Source organism: Oncorhynchus keta, unplaced genomic scaffold (assembly GCF_023373465.1).
Source record: "Oncorhynchus keta strain PuntledgeMale-10-30-2019 unplaced genomic scaffold, Oket_V2 Un_contig_28345_pilon_pilon, whole genome shotgun sequence".
Lineage (NCBI taxonomy): Eukaryota > Metazoa > Chordata > Actinopteri > Salmoniformes > Salmonidae > Oncorhynchus > Oncorhynchus keta.
In genome coordinates, this window is record NW_026285989.1 from 51,103 (window position 1) to 72,298 (window position 21,196).

The 21,196-nt window shown below is 43.3% G+C and overlaps 1 protein-coding gene, 2 long non-coding RNA genes and 1 pseudogene across 26 annotated transcripts; 3 read left to right on the forward strand and 1 right to left on the reverse strand.

Moving 5' to 3' along the window:
• The first annotated feature begins 6,176 nt into the window (after positions 1 to 6,176).
• On the forward strand, positions 6,177 to 7,074 carry LOC127923100 (zinc finger protein 239-like; annotated as a pseudogene).
• Positions 7,075 to 7,161: 87 nt separating this feature from the next.
• On the forward strand, positions 7,162 to 8,308 carry LOC127923101 (zinc finger protein 16-like). The gene is made up of 2 exons (XM_052507010.1): positions 7,162 to 7,169; positions 7,214 to 8,308. Exons 1-2 carry the CDS (start codon positions 7,162 to 7,164, stop codon positions 8,169 to 8,171), a joined length of 966 nt encoding a protein of 321 aa, XP_052362970.1. The 3' UTR covers positions 8,172 to 8,308.
• A 9,406-nt stretch (positions 8,309 to 17,714) lies between these two features.
• On the reverse strand, positions 17,715 to 18,510 carry LOC127923108 (uncharacterized). 2 transcript variants are annotated; one of them, XR_008113341.1, is made up of 4 exons: positions 18,466 to 18,510; positions 18,183 to 18,350; positions 17,959 to 18,126; positions 17,715 to 17,902 (listed from the first exon to the last, which is right to left on the reverse strand). It is a non-coding gene; the product is annotated as an uncharacterized LOC127923108 (long non-coding RNA). The 2 variants fall into 2 exon arrangements; XR_008113340.1 differs by lacking the exon at positions 18,466 to 18,510 and adding an exon at positions 18,409 to 18,459.
• Positions 18,511 to 18,559: 49 nt separating this feature from the next.
• On the forward strand, positions 18,560 to 21,067 carry LOC127923106 (uncharacterized). Of its 23 annotated transcripts, XR_008113327.1 has the most exons (6): positions 18,954 to 19,074; positions 19,112 to 19,185; positions 19,223 to 19,259; positions 19,297 to 19,518; positions 19,781 to 20,076; positions 20,114 to 21,067. It is a non-coding gene; the product is annotated as an uncharacterized LOC127923106 (long non-coding RNA). The 23 variants fall into 23 exon arrangements; XR_008113331.1 differs by lacking the exon at positions 19,223 to 19,259 and adding an exon at positions 19,591 to 19,627 and having other exon boundaries at positions 19,057 to 19,185; positions 19,371 to 19,481; XR_008113332.1 differs by lacking the exon at positions 19,223 to 19,259 and adding an exon at positions 19,591 to 19,627 and having other exon boundaries at positions 19,057 to 19,185; positions 19,408 to 19,518.
• Positions 21,068 to 21,196: the final 129 nt, after the last annotated feature.

Below are 21,196 nucleotides of genomic sequence, written 5' to 3' on the forward strand. Positions count from 1 at the left end.
AAAGGTTGACCTCTTCTATTGGTCAGCTTGTTGTTCTGTGCGAGAAGTAAATATTCCAAACCAGACTCTGGGACAGTTGTGGGGTGATAGATCCCAAATGAATCCAACCACTGTACGTCAAAACACCCTTTAATAGCAATAAGGCTGATCAGAATGTTTATTTTCTCTTCACGTTATAAGCTCAGCAATGTCCACATGGCAGTAAATCACATCAAATTGTATTGGTCACATACACATGGTTAGCAGATGTTAATAATGCCAGTGTAGCGAAATGCTTGTGCTTCTAGTTCCGACCGTGCAGTAATATCTAACAAGTAATATAACAATTCCACAACAACTACCTTATACTTACAAGTGTAAAGGAATTATTAACTATATTTACATATAAATATATGGATGAGCGATGGCCGAACGGCATAGGCAAGATGCAGTAGAAGTAGAGTACAGTATATACATATGAGATGAGTAATGTAGGGTATGTAAACATTTATATAAAGTGACTTTGTTTAAGTGACTAGTGATACATTTATTACATCCAAATGTTAATTATAAAAGTGGCTAGAGATTGAGTCTGTATGTTGGCAGAAGCCACTCAATGTTAGTGATGGCTGTTTAACAGTCTGATGGCCTTGAGATAGAAGCTGTTTTTCAGTCTCTCGGTCCCAGCTTTGATGCACCTGTATTGACCTCGCCTTCTGGATGATAGCGGGGTGAACAGGCAGTGTCCGTGTGGTTGTTTTGTCCTTGAGGATCTTTTTGGCCTTCCTGTGACATCTGGTGGTGTAGGTGACCTGAAGGGTAGGTAGTTTGCCCCCAGTGATGTGTTGTGCAGACTTCACTACCCTCTGGAGAGCCTTTCGGTTATGGGCGGAGCAGTTGCCATACCAGGCGGTGATACAGCCGTACCAGGCGGTGATACACCGACCAGGCGGTGATACAGCCCGACTGGATGCTGGCGATTGTGCATCTGTAAACGTTTGAGTGTTTTTGGTGACAAGACGAATTTCTTCAGCCTCCTGGGGTTGAAGAGGCGCTGTTGCACCTTCTTCACCACGCGGTCTCTGTGGGTGGACCATTTCAGTTTGTCTGTGATGGGTACGCCAAGGAACTTAAAACTCTCCACCTTCTCCACTGCTGTCCCGCCGATGTTGATAGGGGAGTGTTCCCTCTGCTGTTTCCTGAAGTCCACGATCATCTCCTTTGTTTTGTTGACATTGAGTGAGAGGTTATGGCTGGGGATGCCGTCTGGACCTTTTAACACGTTTAAATGTTTTACTTACGTTGGCTGCGGTGAAGGAGAGCCCGCAGGTTTTGGTAGTGGGCCGTGTCAGTGGCACTGTATTGTCCTCAAAGCGAGCAAAGAAGTTGTTTAGTTTGTCTGGGAGCAAGACATTGGTGTCCACGACGGGGCTGGTTTTCTTTTTGTAGTCCGTGATTGACTGTAGACCCTAGACTGTAGTCCGTGATTGACTGTAGATACATTTTGTGTCTGAGCCGTTGAATTGCAACTCTACTTTTCTCTATACTGACGCTTAGCTTGTTTGATTGCCTTGTGGAGGGAATAGCTACACTGTTTGTATTCAGTCATCTTTCCGGTCGCTTTGCCACGATTAAAAGCAGTGGTTCGCGCTTTTCAGTTTTACACGAATGCTGCCATCAATCCACGGTTTCTGGTTGGGGAAGGATTTAATCGTCACCGTGGGTACCACATCACCGAAGCACTTGCTAATAAACTTGCTCACCGAATAAGCGTATACGTCAATGTTATTGTCCGATGCTATCCGGAACACATCCCAGTCCACGTGATCGAAGCAATCTTGAAGCGTGGAATCAGATTTGGTCGGACCAGCATTGAACAGACCTGAGCACGGGCGTTTCCTGTTTTAGTTTCTGTATATAAGCTGGGAGCAACAAAATGGAGTCGTGGTCAGATTTGCCGACAGAGGGCTTTGAATGCGTCACAGAAATTAGAGTAGCAATGATCCAGAGTGTTGCCAGCCCGGGTCGCGCATTCAATATGCCACTAAAATTGAGAGCCTTGTTTTCAGATTAGCCTTTTTTAAAATCCCCAGCTACAATAAATGCAGCCTCAGGATATGTGGTTTCCAGTTTACATAGTCCAATTAAGTTCTTTCAGGGCCATCAAGGTGTCTGCTTGAGGGGGTATACACGGCTGTGATTAGCATCGAAGAGAATTCTCTTGGTAGATAATACGGTTGGCATTTGATCGTAAGGAATTCTAGGTCAGGTGAACAAAAGGACTTGATTTATTGTATGTTGTTATGATCATACCACGACTCGTTAATCATACACCCCCGCCCTTCTTCTTACCAGAGAGATGTTTGTTTCTGTCGGTGATGCATGAAGAAACCGGGTGGGCTATAAGCTCAGCAATGTCCACACGGCAGCTCAAATGTTCCAAATTGTATTTAGCGTTTTATGGTTAAATAGTTGAAAATGTTGACTGCCTCCGCTCAGATTGCAAGGTGGGTGATGTTGCCGTGCGCAACAGTCATTGGCCTTTCTCTCCTGTCTGAATGAACAGCCTCTCCTGTCTGAATGAACAGCCTCTCCTATCTGAATGAACAGTCTCTCCTATCTGAATGAACAGCCTCTCCTATCTGAATGAGCAGTCTCTCCTGTCTGAATGAACAGCCTCTCCTGTCTGAATGAACAGCCTCTCCTGTCTGAATGAACAGCCTCTCCTGTCTGAATGAACAGCCTCTCCTGTCTGAATGAGCAGTCTCTCCTGTCTGAATGAGCACTCTCCTGTCTGAATCAGTCTCTCCTGTCTGAATGAGCAGTCTCTCCTGTCGGAATGAGCAGTCTCTCCTGTCTGAATGAGCAGTCTCTCCTGTCTGAATGAAGAGCCTCTCCTGTCTGAATGAAGAGTCTCTCCTGTCTGAATGAAGAGCCTCTCCTGTCTGAATGAAGAGCCTCTCCTGTCTGAATGAAGAGTCTCTCCTGTCTGAATGAAGAGCCTCTCCTGTCTGAATGAAGAGTCTCTCCTGTCTGAATGAAGAGTCTCTCCTGTCTGAATGAACAGTCTCTCCTGTCTGAATGAGCAGGCTCTCCTGTCTGAATGAACAGTCTCTCCTGTCTGAATGAACAGTCTCTCCTGTCTGAATGAACAGTCTCTCCTGTCTGAATGAACAGTCTCTCCTGTCTGAATGAACAGCCTCTCCTGTCTGAATGAGCAGTCTCTCCTGTCTGAATGAGCAGTCTCTCCTGTCTGAATGAGCAGTCTCTCCTGTCTGAATGAGCAGTCTCTCCTGTCTGAATGAATGAGCAGTCTCTCCTGTCGGAATGAGCAGTCTCTCCTGTCTGAATGAGCAGTCTCTCCTGTCTGAATGAACAGCCTCTCCTGTCTGAATGAAGAGTCTCTCCTGTCTGAATGAGCAGTCTCTCCTGTCTGAATGAACAGTCTCTCCTGTCTGAATGAGCAGTCTCTCCTGTCTGAATGAACAGTCTCTCCTATCTGAATGAACAGTCTCTCCTGTCTGAATGAACAGCCTCTCCTGTCTGAATGAACAGTCTCTCCTGTCTGAATGAGCAGTCTCTCCTGTCTGAATGAGCAGTCTCTCCTGTCTGAATGAAGAGTCTCTCCTGTCTGAATGAAGCAGTCTCTCCTGTCTGAATGAAGAGTCTCTCCTGTCTGAATGAAGCAGTCTCTCCTGTCTGAATGAGCAGTCTCTCCTGTCTGAATGAACAGTCTCTCCTGTCTGAATGAAGAGTCTCTCCTGTCTGAATGAAGAGTCTCTCCTGTCTGAATGAAGAGTCTCTCCTGTCTGAATGAAGAGTCTCTCCTGTCTGAATGAAGAGTCTCTCCTGTCTGAATGAAGAGTCTCTCCTGTCTGAATGAAGAGTCTCTCCTGTCTGAATGAGCAGTCTCTCCTGTCTGAATGAAGAGTCTCTCCTGTCTGAATGAAGAGTCTCTCCTGTCTGAATGAAGAGTCTCTCCTGTCTGAATGAAGAGTCTCTCCTGTCTGAATGAAGGGTCTCTCCTGTCTGAATGAAGGGTCTCTCCTGTCTGAATGAAGGGTCTCTCCTGTCTGAATGAAGAGTCTCCTGTCTGAATGAAGAGTCTCTCCTGTCTGAATGAAGAGTCTCTCCTGTCTGAATGAAGAGTCTCTCCTGTCTGAATGAAGAGTCTCTCCTGTCTGAATGAAGAGTCTCTCCTGTCTGAATGAAGAGTCTCTCCTGTCTGAATGAACAGTCTCTGGTATGACAGAATCAAGCCTTTAGACATTAATATTAATTATCCTTCATTATATTTGTCAAATATGACAGACTATGGTATTGACTAGCCTATCACCTACTTGACGTGTAGGATAATTATTTCTGTACATTGACATACACTTATGTTTTTCTTAACAGAAGAGCTTGTGTGTTTTTTTCTTCTTCAAATTAATTTTTGTCTATTTTGGTTAAGTGCCTTGGTGCCCTAGCAGATTGCCTTGGTGCTCTAGCAGATGGCCTTGGTGCCCTAGCAGATGGCCTTGGTGCCCTAGCAGATGGCCTTGGTGCTCTAGCAGATTGCCTTGGTGCTCTAGCAGATGGCCTTGGTGCTCTAGCAGATGGCCTTGGTGCCCTGGCAGATTGCCTTGGTGCTCTAGCAGATTGCCTTGGTGCTCTAGCAGATGGCCATGGTGCCCTAGTAGATGGCCTTGGTGCTCTAGCAGATTGCCTTGGTGCTCTAGAATATGGCCTTGGTGCTCTAGAATATGGCCTTGGTGCTCTAGAAGATGGCCTTGGTGCTCTAGCAGATTGCCTTGGTGCTCTAGCAGATGGCCTTGGTGCTCTAGCAGATTGCCTTGGTGCCCTGGCAGATTGCCTTGGTGCTCTAGCAGATGGCCTTGGTGCTCTAGCAGATGGCCATGGTGCCCTAGCAGATGGCCTTGGTGCTCTAGCAGATGGCCATGGTGCCCTAGCAGATGGCCATGGTGTCCATGGTGCCTAGCAGATGGCCATGGTGCCCTAGCAGATGGCCTTGGTGCTCTAGCAGATGGCCTTGGTGCAGCAGATGGCCTTGGTGCCCTAGCAGATTGCCTTGGTGCCCTAGCAGATTGCCTGGTGCCCTTGCAGATTGCATTGGTGCTCTAGCAGATGGCCTTGGTGCTCTAGCAGATTGCCTTGGTGCTCTAGCAGATGGCCTTGGTTAGCAGATGGCCTTGGTGCCCTGGCAGATGGCCTTGGTGCTGGCAGATGGGCCATGGTGCCATAGTAGATGGCCTTGGTGCTCTAGCAGATGGCCCTGCAGTGCCTCTAGCAGATTGCCTTGGTGCTCTAGCAGATGGCCTTGGTGCTCTAGCAGATGGCCTTGGTGCTCTAGCAGATGGCCTTGGTGCTCTAGCAGATGGCCTTGGTGCCCTAGCAGATGGCCTTGGTGCCTAGCAGATGGCCTTGGTGCCCTGGCAGATGGCCATGGTGCCATAGCAGATGGCCATGGTGCCCTAGCAGATGGCCTTGGTGCTCTAGCAGATGGCCATGGTGCCCTAGCAGATGGCCTTGGTGCTCTAGCAGATGGCCTTGGTGCTCTAGCAGATGGCCTTGGTGCCCTGGCAGATTGGGCACCTCTTGGAAGACCAAATGGCCCTGCCCCTAACATCAGGAAACTCCCGGCCTGGTGATCACTCCAGTCTGCCATTGTTTTGGGCAAATGGGGAATTAAGACGATGCGCACTTGTCAATATTCCAAAATTACGATTCGCGAACATCTTAGTGTCCCGCCTCGACCTGTTTTATAACATGATTTGCTATGAAACACTGCCAGACTTACAACTTTCTCGCTCTCCGTTACCAGAGTGTGTAAGAAACAAAACGGTACCGAAGCACATGTGTCGCCAGTGACTTGATAAGCTGATTGAGCTAAAGTGGCCTGCCTGATCAATGTACCTGCTTCATTGACAAACACAGAGATGGAACTTGGCTAGCTGGCTAGTGATTTTAGGAACTAATAAATGTTGTTGGTGAAGGGTATGGAACCCTGGTCTCTGGTGGGAGTCTTAAATGTGATTGGTGTAGGGGAGTTTTATCACTACACCAGGGCTCTACGCTAATTACAGATTTCTTGATTGATCTGAGATTATTTCGGACTATTTTGAGGAATTGGTAGGATATGTTGTTGCATTTTTAAGCCTAAAAGCCTTTGTTCCTCTTTCTGTTTCTTACCCAATATGTGTTTATATTCTCACAGGAAAGAGCTCAACCCAGACTCAGACAGCAAGTCCAGGCCCACAGCATCAGGAAATCATAAACAATGCAGACAGAAGCCCCAACCCTGCTGTAGCGACAGTTTTATTTGTCCAACTCACCTCAAATCACTCAAACAGACTCCCAAAATAAAGAAGACATACCTCTGCTCCCAATGTGGGAAGAGTTTCAGTCGGACAGGAGACCTAAAGAGTCACGAGAGATCACACAGTAAAAAAAAGCCTTACCACTGCGTTCAATGTGGGGAGGGATTCACTCAGCTTGGAAGTCTAAAAAGTCATCAGAGAATACATACAGGGGAGAAGCCTTACCACTGCTCCCAGTGTGGGAAGAGCTTTAATCGTTCAGGAAACCTTACAGAACATCAAAGAATACATACAGGGGAGAAGCCTCACCACTGCACCCAATGTGGAAAGAGTTTCAGTCGGGCAGGAATTCTAAAGAATCATAAGAGAACTCACACAGGAGAGAAACCTTTCCACTGCTCTGCTTGTGGGAAGAGTTTTACAAGAGAAGTAAGCCTAAAGAATCATCAAAGAGTACACACTGGAGAGAAACCTTTCCACTGCGCCACATGTGGGGAGAGGTTTCAGTGAGAAAGTAAATCTTAATAGACACGAGCGAGTACATAGTGAAGAGAAGCCTTACCACTGCACCACATGTGGGAAGAGCTTTAATCACTCAGGAAGCCTTAAGGAACACCAGAGAATACACACAGGGGAGAAACCTTACCACTGCACTGAGTGTGGAAAGAAATTCCGTTTTGCGGGAGATCTAAAGAATCACCAGAGATCACACAGTAGGGAGAAGCCTTACCACTGCTCTCTTTGTGGGAAGAGTTTCAATCAACCCGAAACCTAAAGAGTCATCAGCGAATACACATAGAAGAGAAGCCTACCAGTACTCTCAATGTGATTGTCAAAGAGGAGGAGGGTGAGAGGAAAATCAATGATAAGGTAAAGAGAGAAGTTGAGGAAAGTAATGGTGTAGTTGACTCCAGGTACATCAAGACTACCTGGTCGTGGGAGTTACCCTGTCCTCAATGTGGGAAGAATTTTAGTTCCTCAAGTAATCTAAAGAATCATCAAAGAGTACACACTGGAGAGAAACCTTTCCACTGCTCAGTATGTGGGAAGCGTTTCCGTGAGAAAGCACACCTTAAGAGACATGAGAGGGTACATAATGGAGAGAAGCCTTACAACTGCTTCGAATGTGGGAAGAATTTCCGTGTGGAAGAGACCCTACAGAAACACCAGAGAATCCACACAGGAGAGAAGCCTCACCACTGCTCTCTTTGTGAGAAGAGCTTTAATCATTCAGGAAGCCTTAAAGAACATCAAAGAATACATAGCGGAGAAAAGCCTTACCACTGCTCTCTTTGTGGGAAGAGCTTCCATCATTCAGGAACCTTTAAGAAACATCAGCAAAGACACATTGGAGTGAAACCTACCTGTAATCACAATGTGATTGTCAAAGAGAAGGATGATGACTGTACTCTCAATGTGATAGTCAAAGAGAAGGATGATGACTGTACTCTCAATGTGATAGTCAAAGAGGAGGATGATGACTGTACTCTCAATGTGATTGTCAAAAAGGAAGATGGTGACTGTACTCTCAATGTGATTGTCAAAGAGGAGGATGATGACTGTACTCCCAATGTGATTGTCAAAGAGGAGGATGATGACTGTACTCTCAATGTGATTGTCAAAGAGGAGGAGGATGACCCAGATACATCAAGACTACCTGATTCTGGTCGTTACCCCTGTCCTCAATGTGGAAAGAATTTTAGTTCCTCGAGTAATCTAAAGAATCATCAAAGAGTACACACTGGAGAGAAACCTTTCCACTGCTCTGCATGTGGGAAGAGTTTCAGTGAGAAAGCAAACCTTAAGAGACATGAGAGAGTACATGAGAAGGAAAGAGAGAAGTTGAGGAAGAGGAGAAAACTGGTATTGTAGTTGACCCAGGGACATCAAGACTACCTGGCCGTGGGAGTTACCCCTGTCCTCAATGTGGGAAGAGTTTCAGTTCCTTAGGTAATCTAAATAATCACCAAAAAGTACACACGGGAGAGAAGCCTTACCACTGCACCCAATGCGGGGAAGAGCTTCAGTGAGAAAGCAAACCTAAAGAGACATGAGATAGTACATAGTGGAGAGAAGCCTACCACTGCACCCACTGTGGGAAGAATTTCCGTGCGGCAGATACCCTACAGAAACACCAGAGAATCCACACAGGAGAGAAGCCTAACCACTGCTATTTTTGTGGGAAGAGCTTTGATAATTTAAGCAGCCTTAAGGAACATAAAAAATACATAATGGAGAGAAGCCTTACCACTGCACTCAATGTGGGAAGAGCTTCAATTACTCAGGAAATTTTAAGAAACATCAAAGAATACATATTGGAGAGAATCCTACCTTTATTCTCAATGTGATTGTCAAAGAGGAGGAGGAAGATGGAAAAGAGAGAGAAGTTGAGGTCGAGGAGGAGAAGTGAAGGAAGAGGATAGCAGTGTACAGTCTGAACAGGATCATGTCTGAGTGTGTATCATCTGGATACCTCCTCCTAATGTACTGCAGTGTGTATACCACCTCTGACTGCAGTGTGTATCATCTGAACAAGATACCTCCTAATGTACTGCAGTGTGTATCATCTGACACAAGACTGCAGTGTGTATCATCTGAACAAGATACCCCTCCTAATGTGCTGCAGTGTGTATCATCTGAACAGGATACCACCTCCTAATGTACTGCAGTGTGTATCATCTGAACAAGTGCAGTGTGTATCATCTGAACAAGATACTCCCTCCTAATGTGCTGCAGTGTGTATCATCTGAACAGGATACCACCTCCTAATGTACTGCAGTGTGTATCATCTGAACAGGATACCACCTCCTAATGTACTGCAGTGTGTACAGTCTGAACAGGATACCACCTCCTAATGTACTGCAGTGTGTATCATCTGAACAAGATACCTCCTCCTAATGTTCTGCAGTGTGTACAGTCTGAACAGGATACCACCTCCTAATGTACTGCAGTGTGTAGTCTGAACAAGATACCACCTCCTAATGTACTGCAGTGTGTACAGTCTGAACAGGATACCACCTCCTAATGTACTGCAGTGTGTACAGTCTGAACAAGATACCACCTCCTAATGTACTGCAGTGTGTATCATCTGAACAGGATACCACCTCCTAATGTACTGCAGTGTACAGTCTGAACAGGATACCACCTCCTAATGTACTGCAGTCTGAACAGGTACAAAGACAAGGTTGGTGATTTACTGCTACCTGCAGTTATGGAATGTTATCTCAGGACTATAAATTCATTGGTTAACTCCTTCTGCTGACCTGATGGAATTATAGCTCCTTCCTTAACCCACAGGAAGTCCCACCATTTTGACTACTTCAAAATGGTGAAAGTCCTCAATGGTGCTGCTCGTTAGACAATACAGTGGAAAAGCCTCACCACTGCTCTCCATTATATAAAATCTCTTATTCACTAAAGCATGTGATAAATATATCTGTATAGAAACTGCGTTCCAGGACACAGATTCATGCTCCGAGTTCATTTGACTGCGGGTTGTCGACAATGCAGCTTTTAAAAGCCAATTTCCGACCGTGTGAAAACATATGCAGCATTTACCACGAATAAGAAATACACGCGATAGTGGGAACCTTGCCTTTTAAAAGTCACATTGAATCCCAGCTTCTGTTGAGTCGTGGTAAAAACATTACATCTTTCTTCCATTTAGCAAAGTCTTTATCCAAAGTGATTTGTTCTGGAAGTAAAAGCACAGACGACACAAACAACAATATCTAAACGCATTAAAGGACCAATCCAAAGTTGAACCAATAACACAGGAGAAGCACCCTTGTACATTTGGCAATGGGATGATTCAGCTTATGGGCTGGACCTGGATCCCCCATTCATGAATGTACATATACCCGTAAAAACCACTATACCATTCACATTCATAGACAGATATTATGGACTGACCATTCATGATCTGCTATTTACTGACCATTCATGATCTCAAAATGATCTGCTATGGACTGACCATATGATCTCAAAATGATCTGCTATGGACTGACCATTCATGATCTCAAAATGATCTGCTATGGGCTGACCATTCATGATCTCAAAATGATCTGCTATGGACTGACCATTCATGATCTCAAAATGATCTGCTATGGACTGACCATTCATGATCTCTGAAATGGTCTCAAAATGATCTTAAATGATCTGCTATGGACTGACCATTCATTCTAAATGGGCATCTGCCATACAACTGACCATTCTCTAAATGATCTGCTATGGACTGACCATTCATGATCTCAAAATGATCTGCTATGGACTGACCATTCATGATCTCTAAATGATCTGCTATGGACTGACCATTCATGATCTCTAAATGATCTGCTATGGACTGACCATTCATGATCTGCTATGGACTGACCATTCATGATCTCAAATGATGATTTTAACCATGTTTTTAGGTTATACGGGTTTGTTTACATTTACAATGTTTCCAAACATTGGAGGAAAACAAGCTTATATTTTGTGGTTCTGATGGAGTGTGACAGTTGAAATAATCTTATGAGGGAATATAAAATGAATAGTTTAAGAATCAATAGGGATATACAGTATCATCATTTATATAAGTCATTTATATAAGTCTATAAAATGTATGTTACAACTGCAGATCCCCTTTAAACACTACAGTATCATACCATATGTACATATACCATTACAACTGCAGATCCCCCCTTTAAACACTACAGTATCATACCATATGTACATATACCATTACAACTGCAGATCCCCCCTTTAAACACTACAGTATCATACCATATTTACATATACCATTACAACTGCAGATCCCCCTTTAAACACTACAGTATCATACCATATGTACATATACCATTACAACAGTAGATCCCCCTTTAAACACTACAGTATCATACCATATGTACATATACCATTACAACTGCAGATCCCCCCTTTAAACACTACAGTATCAATATCATAACATATTTACAGTATCATACCATTACAACTGCAGATCCCCCCTTTAAACACTACAGTATCATACCATATGTACATATACCATTACAACTGCAGATCCCCCCTTTAAACACTACAGTATCATACCATATGTACATATACCATTACAACTGCAGATCCCCCCTTTAAACACTACAGTATCATACCATATTTACATATACCATTACAACTGCAGATCCCCCCTTTAAACACTACAGTATCATACCATATGTACATATACCATTACAACAGTAGATCCCCCTTTAAACACTACAGTATCATACCATATGTACATATACCATTACAACAGTAGATCCCCCCCTTTAAACACTACAGTATCATACCATATGTACATATACCATTACAACTGCAGATCCCCCTTTAAACACTACAATATCATAACATATTTACATATACCATTACAACTGCAGATCCCCCCTTTAAACACTACAGTATCATACCATATGTAAATATACCATTACAACTGCAGATCCCCCCTTTAAACACTACAGTATCATACCATATGTACATATACCATTACAACTGCAGATCCCCCTTTAAACACTACAATATCATACCATATTTACATATACCATTACAACTGCAGATCCCCCCTTTAAACACTACAATATCATACCATATGTACATATACCATTACAACAGTAGATCCCCCCTTTAAACACTACAGTATCATACCATATGTACATATATCATTACAACTGCAGATCCCCCTTTAAACACTACAATATCATAACATATTTACATATACCATTACAACTGCAGATCCCCCCTTTAAATTTACTACAGTATCATACCACTATATTACCATATGTACATATACCATTACAACTGCAGATCATCCCACTGGGCACAGACGTCAGTTCAACGTCTACTTTGAATTCATATTTGGTTGTGAATTCAATGTGAATTCAACAAAACATTTCACCATGTCATTGGATTTAGGTCCCCAATTCTTCATTTTATTAAATTCTCAAAACATTTAAATACTTTTTTTTCAAATCCAATCAGTTTTTCCACGTTGATTCAACGTCATCGCTTTTGACGTTTTTGGTTGAAATGACGTGGAAACGACGTTGATTCAACCAGTTTTTTTTTTTTGCCCAGTAGGATTATGACAGAATTCAACCATTGTTTTTTAACCTCAGGAGAAGGGCTGGTCTGGATTGACATCAGAAGTAAACTATATGAGTGTATTGTTGTGTCATCATCTGGATGTAACCTGTGTGTAAAAAAAAAATATTGCCAAGTATCCTCGAATTGAATTATAAATACAAACAGAACAAACTGTCTGTGTAATGCCTCTTCTTCATTGACATTGTATTATGTTGGTTGGCATGGCAACCACAACAATGCCTTTTTTGTACACTTTCAGGAAGGTCAGGTAAATGGCAAGAAGGAGAGGTTAGAGAAGTGTAATATTATCATAACGCAGGGTTCCCAAGAAGGAGAGGTTAGGGGAAGTGTAATATTATCATAAGACAGGGTTCCCCAACCCCAAGAAGGAGAGGTTAGGAGAAGTGTAATATTATCATAGGCAGGGTTCCCCAACCCCAAGAAGGAGAGGTTAGGAGAAGTGTAATATTATCATAAGGCAGGGTTCCCCAACCCCAAGAAGGAGAGGTTAGGAGAAGTGTAATATTATCATAAGGCAGGGTTCCCAACCCCAAGGAGGAGAGGTTAGGAGAAGTGTAATATTATCATAAGACAGGGTTCCCAAGAAGGAGAGGTTAGGAGAAGTGTAATATTATCATAAGGCAGGGTTCCCAACCCCAAGGAGAGGTTAGGAGAAGTGTAATATTATCATAAGACAGGGTTCCCCAAGAAGGAGAGGTTAGGAGAAGTGTAATATTATCATAAGACAGGGTTCCCCAACCCCAAGGAGGAGAGGTTAGGAGAAGTGTAATATTATCATAAGGCAGGGTTCCCCAACCCCAAGGAGAGGTTAGGAGAAGTGTAATATTATCATAAGGCAGGGTTCCCCAAGGAGGAGAGGTTAGGAGAAGTGTAATATTATCATAAGGCAGGGTTCCCCAACCCCAAGAAGGAGAGGGGCAGGGTTCCCCAACCCCAAGAAGGAGAGGTTAGGAGAAGTGTAATATTATCACAAGGCAGGGTTCCCCAACCCCAAGGAGAGGTTAGGAGAAGTGTAATATTATCATAAGGCAGGGTTCCCCAACCCCAAGGAGGAGAGGTTAGAGAAGTGTAATATTATCATAAGACAGGGTTCCCAAGAAGGAGAGGTTAGGAGAAGTGTAATATTATCATAAGACAGGGTTCCCCAACCCCAAGGAGGAGAGGTTAGGAGAAGTGTAATATTATCATAAGGCAGGGTTCCCCAACCCCAAGGAGAGGTTAGGAGAAGTGTAATATTATCATAAGGCAGGGTTCCCCAAGGAGGAGAGGTTAGGAGAAGTGTAATATTATCATAAGGCAGGGTTCCCCCAAGGAGGAGAGGTTAGGAGAAGTGTAATATTATCATAACGCAGGGTTCCCCAAGGAGGAGAGGTTAGGAGAAGTGTAATATTATCGTATGGCAGGGTTCCCCAAGAAGGAGAGGTTAGGAGAAGTGTAATAGTATCATGAGGCAGGGTTCCCCAACTGGCGTCCCACGGGTGGTTTTATTTGGCCCCTAAGTAAAATGTTTATCAGCTCCAAACTATTTTAATTTCAAATAAAATCTGTTCCCAAGTATTCCCACGCATAATAGAGAGAAACGTGATCGTATACAAATGTAAGCAAAGCTTGAAGTTGTTTTGTCAAACATCTGTTTGGGCTTCTTGCGGTCAATTTGCAATTATGTTTAGGCCCACAGCTGAATCTAGTTCATGATCCCTGTCATAAGGAGACGGATACTTGAAATACGGAAGGAGGAATGGAGGGGAAAAGAAAGGCAGAGGAGGTCAAAGAGAAAGAGAAGGAGGAAGAGGGGGGAAGAGGGGGAGCTTGAAGCGGTTTAAAAATGGTGGGGGGAAAAGGGAGATGGTTTGTTTGAAGTAGAATGACAGAAAGTGTAAGCAGAGTGAGCTGTATGCCGGATCAAACTCTGGAGGAGAAATGGAGGTGAATGAGGGTGAATTATATGAGGTGGTGAAGTTCTCAGAGCCTGAAGCTTGCAATGATGAGCCTGTTACTGTAGGAGTGATATAATGATGAGTCTGTTACTGTAGGAGTGATATAATGATGAGTCTGTTACTGTAGGAGTGATATAATGATGAGTCTGTTACTGTAGGAGTGATATAATGATGAATGTTACTGTAGGAGTGATATAATGATGAGTCTGTTACTGTAGGAGTGATATAATGATGAGTCTGTTACTGTAGGAGTGATATAATGATGAGTCTGTTACTGTAGGAGTGATATAATGATGAGTTTGTTACTCTAGGAGTGATATAATGATGAGTCTGTTACTGTAGGAGTGATATAATGATGAGTTTGTTACTCTAGGAGTGATATAATGATGAGTCTGTTACTGTAGGAGTGATATAATGATGAGTCTGTTACTGTAGGAGTGATATAATGATGAGTCTGTTACTGTAGGAGTGATATAATGATGAGTCTGTTACTGTAGGAGTGATATAATGATGAGTCTGTTACTGTAGGAGTGATATAATGATGAGTTTGTTACTCTAGGAGTGATATAATGATGAGTCTGTTACTGTAGGAGTGATATAATGATGAGTCTGTTACTGTAGGAGTGATATAATGATGAGTCTGTTACTGTCGGAGTGATATAATGATGAGTCTGTTACTGTAGGAGTGATATAATGTTGTGTCTGTTACTGTAGGAGTGATATAATGATGAGTCTGTGACTGTAGGAGTGATATAATGATGAGTCTGTTACTGTAGGAGTGATATAATGATGAGTCTGTGACTGTAGGAGTGATATAATGATGAGTCTGTTACTGTAGGAGTGACATAATGATGAGTCTGTTACTGTAGGAGTGATATAATGATGAGTCTGTTACTGTAGGAGTGATATAATGATGAGTCTGTTACTGTAGCAGTGATATAATGATGAGTCTGTTACTGTAGGAGTGATATAATGATGAGTCTGTGACTGTAGGAGTGATATAATGATGGTCAGGATAATGATGAGTCTGTTACTGTAGGAGTGATATAATGATGAGTCTGTTACTGTAGGAGTGATATAATGATGAGTCTGTTACTGTAGGAGTGATATAATGATGAGTCTGTTACTGTAGGAGTGATATAATGATGAGTCTGTTACTGTAGGAGTGATATAATGTTGAGTCTGTTACTGTAGGAGTGATATAATGATGAGTCTGTTACTGTAGGAGTGATATAATGATGAGTCTGTTACTGTAGGAGTGATATAATGATGTGTCTGTTACTGTAGGAGTGATATAATGATGAGTCTGTTACTGTAGGAGTGATATAATGATGAGTCTGTTACTGTAGGAGTGATATAATGATGAGTCTGTTACTGTGGAGTGATATAATGATGAGTCTGTTACTGTAGGAGTGATATAATGATGAGTCTGTTACTGTAGGAGTGATATAATGATGAGTCTGTTACTGTAGGAGTGATATGATGAGTCTGTTACTGTAGGAGTGATATAATGATGTGTCTGTTACTGTAGGAGTGATATAATGATGAGTTTGTTACTGTAGGAGTGATATAATGATGAGTCTGTTACTGTAGGAGTGATATAATGATGAGTCTGTTACTGTATCAGTGATATAATGATGAGTCTGTTACTGTAGGAGTGATATAATGATGAGTCTGTTACTGTAGGAGTGATATAATGATGAGTCTGTTACTGTAGGAGTGACATAATGATGAGTCTGTTACTGTAGGAGTGATATAATGATGAGTCTGTTACTGTAGGAGTGATATAATGATGAGTCTGTTACTGTAGGAGTGATATAATGATGAGTCTGTTACTGTAGGAGTGATATAATGATGGTCAGGATAATGATGAGTCTGTTACTGTAGGAGTGATATAATGATGAGTCTGTGACTGTAGGAGTGATATAATGATGAGTCTGTTACTGTAGGAGTGATATAATGATGGTCAGGATAATGATGAGTCTGTTACTGTAGGAGTGATATAATGAAGAGTCTGTTACTGTAGGAGTGCGAACCATCAGATCCTCCTCTCCACCCTCTCCGAGTTGGGCATCTCCGGCGCGGCCCACGCTTGGATTGCGTCCTACCTGACAGGTCGCTCCTACCAGGTGGCGTGATATAATGATGAGTCTGTTCCTCACCACGCGATATCACCACTGTGTCCCCAGGGCTCTGTTCTAGGCCCTCTGATATTCTCGCTATACACCAAGTCACTTGGCTCTGTCATAACCTGACATGGTCTCTCCTACTGTAGCAGACGACACACAATTAATCTTCTCTTTTACTGTGACCAGGTGATATAATCGATCTCTGCATGTCTGGCAGACATATCAGTGTGATGACGGATCACCACCTCAAGCTGACCTCGGCAAGACGGAGCTGCTCTTCCTCCCGGGGAAGGACTGCCCGTTCCATGATCTGCCATCACGGTCTGACAACTCCATTGTGTCCTCCTCCCAGAGCGCTAAGAACCTTGGCGTGATATAATGATGTCTGTTCTCAACTAACATAAGGCGTGGCCTGTTACTGTAGGTTCATGCTCTACAACATGAGAGTACGACCCTGCCTACAGGAAGCGGCGAGGTCCTAATCCAGGCACTTGTCATCTCCCGTCTGGATTACTGCAACTCGCTGTTGGCTGGGCTCCCTGCCTGTGCCATTAAACCCCCTACAACTCATCCAGAACGCCGCAGCCCGTCTGGTGTTCAACCTTCCCAAGTTCTCTCACCACCCTCTCCTCCGCATCTCTCCACTGGCTTCCAGTTGATTGCATCCTACAAGACCATGGTGCTTGCCTACGGAGCGTGAGGGGAACGGCACCTCACGCGCTCACCCTCCCCCAGGCTCTGATCAGGCCCTACACCCAAACAAGGGCACTGCGTATACATCCACCTCTGGCCTGCTCGCCTCCCTACCACTGATGGTCTCTCCTATCATTGCTATCAGCCCACAATTAATCTGTTCCTTCTGGCCCCCAATGGTGGAACAAACTCCCTCACTCTGCAGGACAGCGGACAATCACCACCTTCCGGAGACGGAAACCCCACCTCTTTAAGGAATACCTAGGATAGGATAAAGTAATCCTTCTTCCCCCCTTAAAAGATTTAGATGCACTATTGTAAAGTGGCTGTTCCACTGGATGTCATAAGGTGAATGCACCAATTTGTAAGTCGCTCTGGATAAGAGCGTCTGCTAAATGACTTAAATGTAAATGTAAACTGTAAATGCATGGATTTGGTGCATTTTGAGATTAGAACATTGAGAGATTAGATATTTTTCAGGTAACTTGTACCTGCCACAGCAGACACTGCCAGTACTAAATAACAGTAGCTACTGTGGGTCTCTCTACTTTGAAACACAAGTCTACAGTGTATTGCCAAGAAAACTCCATACCTCAACAACTTCAAACACACTCTGACCTGTCTAACGAGACAAACTGATGAAAGAATCCCACAGTCCCCAAACACACTCTGACCTGTCTAACGAGACAAACTGATGAAAGAATCCCACAGTCCCCAAACACACTCTGACCTGTCTAATGAGACAAACTGATGAAAGAATCCCACAGTCCCCAAACACACTCTGACCTGTCTAACGAGACAAACTGATGAAAGAATCCCACAGTCCCCAAACACACTCTGACCTGTCTAACGAGACAAACTGATGAAAGAATCCCACAGTCCCCAAACACACTCTGACCTGTCTAACGAGACAAACTGATGAAAGAATCCCACAGTCCCCAAACACACTCTGACCTGTCTAACGAGACACACTGATGAAAGAATCCCACAGTCCCCAAACACACTCTGACCTGTCTAACGAGACAAACTGATGAAAGAATCCCACAGTCCCCAAACACACTCTGACCTGTCTAACGAGACAAACTGATGAAAGAATCCCACAGTCCCCAAACACACTCTGACCTGTCTAACGAGACAAACTGATGAAAGAATCCCACAGTCCCCAAACACACTCTGACCTATTCTAACGAGACAAACTGATGAAAGAATCCCACAGTCCCCAAACACACTCTGGACCTGTCTAACGAGACAAACTGATGAAAGAATCCCACAGTCCCCAAACACACTGCTTACCTGTCTAACGAGACAAACTGATGAAAGAATCCCACAGTCCCCAAACACCCTCTCATTCTCACATACAGTACCAGTCACAAGTGTGGACCACATTCAAGGGGTTTTTCTTTATTTTTACTATTTTCTACATTGTAGAATAATGGTAAAGACATCAAAACTATGAAATAACACATATGGAATCATTTGTAGTAACCAAAAAAGTGTTAAGCCCTCCTCTGTCCCTTAGTCTTCTATGCATTACTGTGTGTACATGTGATTTTGGAGACCCTTCTGGCAAAGTAGTATTTTATAGATTAGAACACAATATCCCAGAATCCCCAGCTCTCATTGTTAGTCCCTGCTGAGACTTTGCGGCAACTAGTGACAACCCAACAGAGTCGGGATGTTTGAGACATGATAAGATTGAAAATGATTCAATTACATTTTTTGCAACAATGTCTCCAGAACAGGTACAAAAAAATATTACACACTGGGTATAATTCTCATTTTTAGATTGTGATATAAAAAAAATCACCTTGTCAGCAATGTCAAGGTAGGTAGCTAGCTAGTTGATGATAGCTACGGTGAATTATTCTAAAGTCATGGTGAGTAGAGACATCATGTCAATAGGTACCAGTCATGGTGAGTAGAGACATCATGTCAATAGGTACCAGTCATGGTGAGTAGAGACATCATGTCAATAGGTACCAGTCATGGTGAGTAGAGACCTCATGTCAATAGGTACCAGTCATGGTGAGTAGAGACATCATGTCAATAGGTACCAGTCATGGTGAGTAGAGACCTCATGTCAATAGGTACCAGTCATGGTGAGTAGAGACATCATGTCAATAGGTACCAGTCATGGTGAGTAGAGACCTCATGTCAATAGGTACCAGTCATGGTGAGTAGAGACATCATGTCAATAGGTACCAGTCATGGTGAGTAGAGACATCATGTCAATAGGTACCAGTCATGGTGAGTAGAGACATCATGTCAATAGGTACCAGTCATGGTGAGTAGAGACATCATGTCAATAGGTACCAGTCATGGTGAGTAGAGACATCATGTCAATAGGTACCAGTCATGGTGAGTAGAGACATCATGTCAATAGGTACCAGTCATGGTGAGTAGAGATCATGTCAATAGGTACCAGTCATGGTGAGTAGAGACCTCATGTCAATAGGTACCAGTCATGGTGAGCTACATAGAGACATCTATGTCAATAGGTAAAGTCATGGTGAGTAGAGACATCATGTCAATAGGTACCAGTCATGGTGAGTAGAGACATCATGTCAATAGGAACCAGTCATGGTGAGTAGAGACATCATGTCAATAGGTACCAGTCATGGTGAGTAGAGACATCATGTCAATAGGTACCAGTCATGGTGAGTAGAGACCTCATGTCAATAGGTACCAGTCATGGTGAGTAGAGACATCATGTCAATAGGTACCAGTCATGGTGAGTAGAGACATCATGTCAATAGGTACCAGTCATGGTGAGTAGAGACATCATGTCAATAGGTACCAGTCATGGTGAGTAGAGACATCATGTCAATAGGTACCAGTCATGGTGAGTAGAGACATCATGTCAATAGGTACCAGTCATGGTGAGTAGAGACATCATGTCAATAGGTACCAGTCATGGTGAGTAGAGACCTCATGTCAATAGGTACCAGTCATGGTGAGTAGAGACATCATGTCAATAGGTACCAGTCATGGTGAGTAGAGACATCATGTCAATAGGTACCAGTCATGGTGAGTAGAGACATCATGTCAATAGGTACCAGTCATGGTGAGTAGAGACATCATGTCAATAGGTACCAGTCATGGTGAGTAGAGACATCATGTCAATAGGTACCAGTCATGGTGAGTAGAGACATCATGTCAATAGGTACCAGTCATGGTGAGTAGAGACATCATGTCAATAGGTACCAGTCATGGTGAGTAGAGACATCATGTCAATAGGTACCAGTCATGGTGAGTAGAGACATCATGTCAATAGGTACCAGTCATGGTGAGTAGAGACATCATGTCAATAGGTACCAGTCATGGTGAGTAGAGACATGTCAATAGGTACCAGTCATGGTGAGTAGAGACACCATGTCAATAGGTACCAGTCATGGTGAGTAGAGACATCATGTCAATAGGTACCAGTCATGGTGAGTAGAGACATCATGTCAATAGGTACCAGTCATGGTGAGTAGAGACCTCATGTCAATAGGTACCAGTCATGGTGAGTAGAGACCTCATGTCAGGTTTAAATGTATTATTGTCATAATGCATATTGTGTCATATCATGCCATACATAATCATATCATCCTGTCAATTCATATCTGACATTAAGATACTCTACAGAAACTTTATTGAGGTTGTATCTTACAGACTGAATAGCTAGTGGTTAGTTTGGTGATACAACTTCAGAGTTTCTGTAGAGTATCACTAAACTAACCACTAGCCATTCAGTCATGGTGAGTGATGTCTAATGGCACATTTAGAGTACAATTACATGGATGCATGTAGGGGGGGGGACTTTTATTTTGAAAAAAACTTGTCCTCAATGGGAGCAGCAGGTAAAACCAGCAGCAGGCTCGACTATATCTCAATTCATCATTCCCCGATTCCTCTTTCTCTTCGTCTCCTCCTCAAAATGGAGAATAAAGTCAGAGAGGAGGGACCTCGGAACTTCTCTTCTAGTGGGTTTACAGTAGAATGTATGCACACATGACTGTAAGCTTTGGCGTCTGATGGCATA